Raw genomic sequence first — 9,918 nt, forward strand, 5'->3', positions numbered from 1 at the left:
TTTGCCTTACCAGTGGTCACAATTATTTTTTTCTTTTTGACATCTTATGGTTCCAGGGTTTGTAATTAGGTCTGTGGCCCATTTGAGTTATTTTAGTAGATGGTATAAGGTACAAATAAGATTCTTCATTTTTTTGTATATGAATGTCTACTTGTACCAGCACTCTTTTTTAAAAAATATTACCCTTTTTTAATTGGATTGCCTTTACACCATAACTGAAAATCAATCAACAATATATGTGTGGCTCTATATCTACATTCTTGTCAGTTCCATTGATGGTCTAACTTTACTCCACAAATAAAGGAATCTGGAGGAAGAGAGGGACACATTGGTTGGTGGTGGTGACGAAATGATATGGTGAATGTCTGTTTTTCAGTCTTCAAGTTTCTTGCCAGAATTCAGCTGACTTTTGTCAGCTGGTCAGCTCCCAAGAGACAGGTGTTCTAGTTTCAAACTATTTTATAGAGAAAGACCTATAATATTCTTGTATAGGTCAATATTGAGAAAATGAAGGAATCATTTTTTTTTAATTTATTAAAGTGCTAACTCTAATAAGGGATTATCCTAGGTGCTTTAAAATGTACCTGCATCAGTTCTAGATGTTTTTTTAATCTCATTTTCTATTTGAGAGGACTGAAGCTCAGAGAACTTGAGATGTTTCCGAGCAGATTGGGGGTTCCAAGCAGAATCCCATGAGGTGAGTTAGGGAATGAGGCTCTAAGTTTTGTATTTTGGATTTCTGTGATTTTTATAATCTACTTTTTACTTGCAGAATTATTCTCCTTCTCCCTGGGCTACTGCTGCTGCTGTTGTGTGTGTGTGTGTGTGTGTGTGCATGTACGTATAAGTATAGCAATGCTTGAACATTTAGAAGAAACCTTGGTTTAAAGTTCTGCTTTTGCCATCTTCAGATTCTTAATAGTTTTATCTTTGAACTTGTGTTTTATGAGTAAGTTCATGGGAAAATGGAGCACGCAGATGAGCATATGGAGATGGTCAGACAGCAGTTCTTGCATGTCCTAGTCTTTGTCTACTATTGTCTTCTGGAAAGAGAATGCTTTGCTAAGTAAGTTTAGGGGAACACTAAAGATTATGGCTTCTTGCCCTGCTACTCACTTTAAATATACTCTTCTGGACCATCTCATACCAAGCTGGGGCATCAGCACATAAGCGTGGCATCTCAGCATGGTCAGCAAAAAGGAAACCTTGAGGCTGACAACTCTGCTGATCTGTTTTCTCTTCTCTGATGGTCCAAACATTATGGCACTGAGTAAGATAAGGTAGTTCCATAGTCAAGACAGGGGGTGGATCACCTGGCCTACAGACTGAACACACAAAGCTATAGGGAAACTGAGTCAACAAAGAGGGAATATGGCTAATTCTCTTTTGGCTAGGCTAAAAGAATGGATCTTGTGTTCACAGCTGGAGACTGTGATACAGTAATGGCAGGAGAGATCTCCTTGAAGACCAGATGCCACCAGCACATGTAAAAGGTCCATCATGGGGTGGGATGCTCACAATGTCAGAAGGATATCTGAAACATTCTCATAGTTTCAGACACTAGTAGGGAGAAGACGTAGAAGGAGGAGTCTCTGAGAGATGGAGCAATTTTATCCAAGATAAACTAAAAAGCATTTAAACAGAGCATTTGAAACATGGGATCAGACTAAATTTAAAATAAAATTGGGTCCTCTGCCTGGTGCTGTTGCACACCAGGCCAGGCTCTCAGCTGCTCAAGAACAGTTCTGGCTGCTGCAACCAGTGCATGTGCCCCCTCCAGATGGCACTTAGCAGGCGTTGCTCAGTTTCTGAATTAAGAGTACAGATAACCTGCCTACCAGCACCAGCTGTACAAAGAAACTCTGGTCAGTTTGTCTTGATGACAGGTTTGGCTTAGCTTTTCTGGGACGTGATAATACCCATGTTGAGGTTAGCATGGCCAGTGATGGATGTGAAGTACATCATTTTGATCTTAATGTAAAAATAGTTCACATTCTGTAGAGTTAGCACCTTTGGTATCTCTGCCTGTCCATGGGCTGCCCATCCTGCTGTTGCTGCCCTGAAACACCAGAAAACTGGGAACCATCTTGAAGAAATTTAGGCATCACAAGATTGATATTCTCAGGACAGATCTGGAAAGTGCAGAATAGAATGTTTTGGGAAATCTTTATTTTAGAAGATGACCTTGAACAGATTGGACAGCTCATCTTCGAGATCCATCTCCACTGGCCCAGGTTCAAGGTCAGTGGTAGGGACAGCAGTGTCATGTGCTTTTGGTACAGACTCCTCTAAAAGTTGGAACAATAGGATGTGCCAGGCTTTTTCACAGTTATAAAGACATTTAAACCTCAGCTATTCCTGAAGAAGACATTTTTAATGCAAGTAGTAGTTATAGTCTGAGTTGGGTGAATATGAGATGGAAATAGAATGTGGGGGACACATCAAGAACCCAAGGAGATATTTGCAGAGTGGAGCATGTCTTTGGTTCTAATTGTCTGTTTAGTTGCCTAGTCTCCCACCAGCCTGCTGCCTTCTCACGGCAGGGATTATGTTATCACCTCTGTTGTGCATATAGCCTGGTGTCTGGCATGTGGTAGGAGCACAGTAAATACTTGTGGAAGGGATAAACATGGGAAATGCTGAGAGAGTCGAAACCGCTTACCCACACCCAAGCTCTTTGCCTTTTTGCTTTTGAATTGGAATTACTGTACCAAAACATGTTTCTAAAATTGGAACTACTGTACTCTAAGAAATACTCTATTTGTGAAGTCCATTTGTAAAGCCAACATCAATCTCAGTCTCTTCAATAATGATCATAATTTTTATACCATGAAAGCATTGTAGCATAGCAGTAAAGAGCAGAGGCCCTAGAATCAGACAATATGAGTTTGGATCCCAGCTCTCCCATTTCACAGTTGGAAATTAACCTTCTTTTCCCCTCAATCTTCTCATTTTAAAAATGGAAATAAATTTTTCCTGTAAAATTGTTGTGAGAATATGTAAAGCATGTAAAACGCCTGGAATTTAATAAGTCCTGAATATTTTTCTTTGACTATTTTATAATTGGAAATCTCTTTTGAAATTGCCATATCTTTAGTGACTAATTAAGTTGATTTTTTCTTTTTCTTTTTTTTTGCATGGGCAGGAACCGGGAATTAAACCCGGGTCTCCAGCATGGCAGGAGAGAATTCTGCCGCCGAGCCACCATCCCACCGCCCTAAGTTGATTTTTTAAAATCTATTAACCATTTGTCTACTGACATTAAAAGAGCATAATTTCATGTTGTGGAAAATGTTGGAAGAAATAGTGTCAACGTGTTCATTCATTTGTATGCCAAAATTTTAACTTACAGTCACGTATAGAAATGCAAATTAATAAAATACCATAAAGGCAAAAATCGGCGGCGTGGGGGGGGATGCACACTCCAATGTTGCTGGAAACAATAATTTGGAAAGATTCATTATGTCTTCAACTAATATCCTACTGTTAGGATTTATCCAAAACCAGGGGAAAGTTTTGAGCCCAGATTCTGTAAGTTTATTACAGATTCTATACAATGCACAAGAATGTATAGACCCAGAAACAAATATTAGGCAAAGCTAACAATAGCATATAATTGTTGGAAAATTGTGTAGCCATTTAAGAAGTTGAGAATGAAAAACAAAAGCATGAAAACATGATGGAATTGGGAGCGAAAAACTCGATATATTATTTACATAGTATGGGGACAATTTAGTTTTCAGACAGGCAAATTATATGTGTTTTAAATGATTTAAACCCGAAAATATGAACAAAATTATAACTGAAGTGGCAGTTAAATTGTTTGGGATAAGAATTACAAAAGTGTTTTATAAAGAAAAAATATTTAAGCCTCCTCTTCCCCAACCCCTCCTCTACGAGGTTTCCTTTCAATTTACCGGAGAGCCGTGTTTCACTGTAATTAACACGACAGAAACCAGGAAGTGTAAACCTTAAAGAAAAAGTATGCATTTGGAGAGAGAGTTCGGATGCCGCGAGAGATGTATACGAAGTGCGGTATAATATGCCCGCCTTAATCGAGTCCCTCCAGAGGGGCATTTGCGGAGAGCCCGCTTCTCCCCGACGCCCTCCCCGCGTCCCGCGCACTTCCCCTCCCCTCCCCTCCCCCCCACGCCCGCCCACCGATGAGCTCAGACGGATGCGCAGCCGCAGTGGCTGCCGCGGCCGCTCCTAGCCCGGGGCATCCTGGGATTCTGCCTTTGCGGAAGGACTGGCTCAGTGTCCCGGATTAGGCCCGTGTTCCAGGCCCAGGCCGGGAATTCCAGGCTCTTGTTCGGAGATAGCCCCGCAGGCGCGGCGACGGTCTGGTGACAGCGGAGGGCGCAGCCGGCTGCACGCCGAGGTGCCCGGCCTCGCCGCTGAGCGAGCCGCGGAGCCTCTGTACGTGGCGGCGCCTCCCCCTTGGCCTGGAGCGGAACTGCTGCGGGAGCGGCTTCGAAGGCCGGACGAGGTGAACCGGGTCATTTAACTGCCGTCAGGTGATGAATCATCAGCATAATATTCAGATTTGAGGTCCGCATCCCTTTGTGGTCCTGCTACAAAGCAGTTTTCAGTGGATGACTGACAGAAGTGTCCTGAGGGGCGCCACAGTGACTGTTCTTGATAAAGAAAGAGAGCTCTCCCGTTTCTTGGGAGACAATCTTGATTCCTTTAAAACGTTGAGGTTACTGCCTCTTTCCGGGAGACATCTCTCTGTGCAAGAAGGCGGCTTTCACATGAAAGTGTCACTTGGTAACAGCGAAATGGGTGTTTCTGCCCATTTGCAGCCTTGCAAGCCAGGAACCACACGGTTTTTTACCAGCAATACGCACAGTTCAGTGGTATTGCAAGGTTTTGATCAACTTAGAATAGAAGGATTACTTTGTGATGTGACCCTGATACCAGGTGATGGAGATGAAATCTTTCCTGTTCACAGAGCTATGATGGCGTCTGCTAGTGATTATTTCAAGGCGATGTTCACAGGTGGAATGAAAGAACAGGATTTAATGTGCATCAAGCTTCATGGCGTGAACAAGGTTGGTCTGAAGAAAATCATTGATTTTATTTATACTGCAAAACTTTCTCTTAATATGGACAATCTTCAGGACACACTTGAAGCTGCCAGTTTTTTACAGATTTTACCTGTTTTGGACTTCTGCAAAGTATTTCTTATATCAGGGGTCTCTTTAGATAACTGTGTTGAAGTTGGACGAATTGCTAACACCTACAATCTTATAGAAGTGGATAAATATGTTAATAACTTCATCCTTAAGAATTTTCCAGCATTATTGAGTACTGGAGAATTCCTAAAGCTCCCATTTGAACGGCTTGCCTTTGTGCTTTCCAGTAATAGTCTGAAGCACTGTACTGAACTTGAACTCTTCAAGGCTGCTTGCCGCTGGCTAAGGTTGGAAGACCCTCGGATGGATTATGCTGCAAAATTGATGAAGAACATCCGATTTCCACTGATGACACCACAGGACCTCATCAATTATGTGCAGACAGTAGATTTCATGAGGACGGACAATACCTGTGTGAATTTGCTTTTGGAAGCTAGCAATTACCAAATGATGCCATATATGCAGCCAGTAATGCAGTCAGACAGAACTGCCATTCGATCTGATTCAACTCACTTGGTTACATTAGGAGGAGTGTTGAGACAGCAGCTGGTTGTCAGTAAAGAATTACGAATGTATGATGAAAGGGCACAAGAGTGGAGATCTTTAGCCCCCATGGATGCTCCTCGTTACCAGCATGGCATTGCTGTCATTGGAAACTTCCTTTATGTAGTTGGTGGTCAAAGCAATTATGATACCAAAGGAAAAACTGCTGTCGATACAGTTTTCAGATTTGATCCTCGGTATAATAAATGGATGCAAGTTGCATCATTAAATGAGAAGCGCACATTTTTCCACTTGAGTGCCCTCAAAGGGCATTTGTATGCAGTTGGTGGGCGCAGTGCAGCTGGTGAACTGGCTACAGTTGAATGTTACAACCCAAGAATGAATGAGTGGAGCTATGTTGCAAAAATGAGTGAACCTCACTATGGCCATGCTGGAACAGTGTATGGAGGCTTAATGTATATTTCAGGAGGTATTACACATGACACTTTCCAAAATGAGCTCATGTGTTTTGACCCAGATACCGACAAATGGACACAGAAGGCTCCGATGACTACAGTCAGAGGTCTGCATTGCATGTGTACAGTTGGAGACAAGCTCTATGTCATTGGTGGCAATCACTTCAGAGGGACAAGTGATTATGATGATGTACTAAGCTGTGAATACTATTCACCAACTCTTGACCAGTGGACACCAATTGCTGCTATGTTAAGAGGTCAGAGTGATGTTGGAGTTGCTGTCTTTGAAAATAAAATCTATGTCGTTGGTGGATATTCTTGGAATAATCGATGTATGGTAGAGATTGTCCAAAAATATGACCCTGAAAAAGATGAATGGCACAAAGTTTTTGACCTTCCAGAGTCACTTGGTGGCATTCGAGCTTGTACCCTCACAGTTTTTCCACCTGAAGAAAACCCTGGGTCACCGTCTAGAGAATCACCTCTTTCTGCACCTACAGATCATTCCTAGGAGTAAGGTGTAATACTTTTGCAATGGATCATGGGTGATCTCATATTTCTTCTTTGGTTGTATCTCTTCTTACAGTGATTGGTACAGTTATAAGATAAAAAGGTAACTGATGTTCTCTGTGTTGTTTGTCTTAGTATATGTAGGAAATGATTAACAAGTGTATTCTGAAAATGTATTCAGTGTAGCCAGCTGTTTTAACAAATGTAAAGAGATGTGTTTAGAATGTTTAGACGCCTTTTTTGTTGTGCTGTATAAATCAAATCGGAGGTTATTGCAGTAAATGAATGATTATGTGCATTATGTATCAAATTTGAAAGTTTTCTTTTCATCTTTGACTGCAAAATATCAAGGGAGGCAGACTCTGCAACTGAAAATAAGCAAAAGGTTGCCAAGTATTTTTAGCTACCTCCCTCTTTTCAAGGAGTTTTGCCATACTTTATCAAATCACCAGATTGTGTGGGCACATTCAGACTATGTGAAGTTTCTCAGCAGACAAAAGAAATAGTAAATTAAAAAAAAAAACAAAGCAGTTTAGCTCTAAATCATGGATCTTGTATCTGTGGAGAGAGAGAAAGGTAGATGGGGGCTACAATATACTAAATTAACAACCAAATTTTGTCATTTGATTAAAGATTGCTACTTTAGATGAAACATTACTTTTTCCTTTTTGCTATTGAAGTAACTTGAATATTATTTGCTTTCTGTAGAGTTGCTTTTATACAGGTTGATAAGCAAAGTTCAAGTTTCAGAGGATTGCTTTTGCTCTGTACGTTTAGACTTCACTATCTTTCACCTTTTGTTCAGTAAAACTTCTGATATGTAAGAAGCAATGAAAGAAATTTGCTTCTTACAAAGAAATTTGCTCTACAAAGCTATAGAATATGAAGTTCAGTCTCTCAATTTAGCTAATCTGACGTGATTTTGTGATTTGGGGTGATTGCCTTGGTGCTGCTCCAGCCTAGGTGATCCTGAGCTGTGCATGATCTGCCTCAAGAATGTGGTCTGAGCAAGCAGGAGGATACATTCTTTTCTTCATTGAATAAGAAAAATGTCCTTTCAGCTATGTCTTAAAAACAGGACCAATTGCAGGTTCCCCAATAAACCAGCTATAATCAACCTAGGACACTGCTCTTTTGTAGGTGTCACTAAAGCAGATTTTCAGCCTCTTCAATACCAAGGGCTTGCCTACTGGTTGCAAACCACGTGGGATATCTTAAATGGACCTTAGCAGCAGATGGAATCATAGGAGCCCTCCATTAGTGAGTGATTCTGAAGAGGTTCTTGCCTGGAATAATTGTCTACCTGAAAGAAAACATAACATATGTATGTATATATACATACATATATTTGTAAATTATATGTATGTATGTATGTATATCCCTGTATCCGGGAGATTGTCAAAGTATAAATCAGGAACTTTTTCCTTATTGACAATCCCAAAATAAAACTCAGGAACCAAGGCAAGAGGAGTTGGCTTCTAGGGATCTGACCCTTACTCCCACGCAAGTGTTGATTCATTTTAATGCTTTTTATGATTTCTGCATTGGCAGAAACTTTCATACTTTCTATGTTTTTTTTTTAAATGACTCGGCTTTTTTTATTACTAGAAATACTGCATTCAAGGACAATTAGAAAATAGAAAATGCTGAAATTGCTGTTAACTGTATTGAATAACAAGAAATGCCATCCCAATAATCTTTGTTAATGAGGTTGAACATTTGTGTATCTTAAGTAATGTTTCCTTTTTGATCAACTATTCATGTCCTTTGTCTATGTGATTACATATTAGAATTGCTTTGTTTTTCATATGAAGTTATTGGTTCTCTTTATATAATAAATATAATTTAACAAGCATTTGTTTGTGCTTTTTTTCCCAGTCTACTAACAGTTTTACTGACTTCAGTTAATTTTTGAAATCAAATTTGCCTACCTTTTTGCATTTTGACCTTTTGAAAATAGTTTTTCTATAGCATAGTTCCTTAAATTTTTACGTAATACTGATATATTGCTTTTTCATTTCCTAATTCTGATATGCCAAAGTACTGTTTCTCTGCTTGTCTTCTCTTTTGTATAAATAGCTTTTCTGTTTCTGTGGTTGAAAGGTTTTTGCCTTCTATTATGTTTGGTGCTGTTACTTGTAAATAAGTATTGTTTAATCAACTAAGCTAACTGCTCTACCTATATACCCCACCTCCTGCCTCACACACCCACCTTCTCATCCTTTTACTTTTCCAGCCTTCTTCAGTTGACAGCTGTCTTAGCAGACTGGCTGATACTATGCTAATACTAATTAACCTGGAATTCCTTCCTTATCCATATGGAAAGTATGGTAGTTTTGAAGTGATTGGTGGGAAAGATGTGTTTTCATAAGCTTATAATTTCTTAAAAAAAATTGAGTCTATAGAAAAATATTTAAAGGGAGATAAAAACTACAAGTACATAAAACATTCTGTTAACATTTTGTTTTAATTTTTCTTTTAAGCATGTAAATATTAACATGTTAGTTTTTCTGATTATGAAAATTTTTGTCTATTGTAGAAAGTACAGGGAAATAAAGTTAAATTGTCAGTGATTCCACATGCCCAAAATAACTTCTGTTACTACTGGACATGTTATGCATATACATCCATACAGACATTTGTCAAAGATTTTTTCAAATATGCCAAAGATACTAAGCTAAAAGCTGGATAAAAAGAAATAAATACTGCTTCAAAAGACAGAATGCTATCATTATGACTCTTTCTCCAGTTTTAAAAATCTATATGTTAGGAAATAATATTTAAATTGGTTTTTTTTCCTAATTATAAATACGTGTCATTAAGGAAAACATCCCATTTTTACCCAAACAAATCCAGACTTAATTTTTTTCCCCATTCACCGATAGTAGTATTGGTAGAGTTTACCTACAAGGCAGACGCATTTGATCTTGTTCATATTTTTGTAGGTTCTTAATTAAAACTTTTGTTCTGAATATAAAGACAAAACATGCTCCTACAGAACATTTCAAAAGTATAGAAACACCTTAAAGAGAATTAAAACCATTGTCTCACCACCTATTCAGCCTGTCTGAGTTCTGATTCCCAGCTCAACCAGTTATTACCAACTGCTGACAGATCTTGGGGTAAGTTACTGAACCTCTTTAAGTTTCCGTTTCCTCATTGGGAATGGAAGTAATAAGTAATCATTATACATCAGGATCGTAAGGCGATAATGTCACACGGTGTATAGCATAAGACATGCACAGAATGAGAAGCATTCAGTAAAAGTTTTTACTAATAAAATTGGCATGATACTCTATCTTAATTTTTGT

The 9,918-nt window shown here is 39.1% G+C and overlaps 1 protein-coding gene and 1 pseudogene across 1 annotated transcript; both read left to right on the forward strand.

The window, feature by feature from the left end:
* The first annotated feature begins 1,920 nt into the window (after nt 1-1,920).
* Nucleotides 1,921-2,468, forward strand: LOC143660808 (putative methyltransferase-like protein 24 pseudogene; annotated as a pseudogene).
* Nucleotides 2,469-4,210: 1,742 nt separating this feature from the next.
* KLHL9 (kelch like family member 9) lies at nt 4,211-7,176 on the forward strand. The gene has a single exon (XM_077148036.1). The coding sequence runs from the start codon at nt 4,596-4,598 to the stop codon at nt 6,606-6,608; it is 2,013 nt and encodes a 670-aa protein (XP_077004151.1). The 5' UTR covers nt 4,211-4,595; the 3' UTR covers nt 6,609-7,176.
* Nucleotides 7,177-9,918: the final 2,742 nt, after the last annotated feature.

This window comes from Tamandua tetradactyla, chromosome 2 (genome assembly GCF_023851605.1).
Source record: "Tamandua tetradactyla isolate mTamTet1 chromosome 2, mTamTet1.pri, whole genome shotgun sequence".
NCBI lineage: Eukaryota > Metazoa > Chordata > Mammalia > Pilosa > Myrmecophagidae > Tamandua > Tamandua tetradactyla.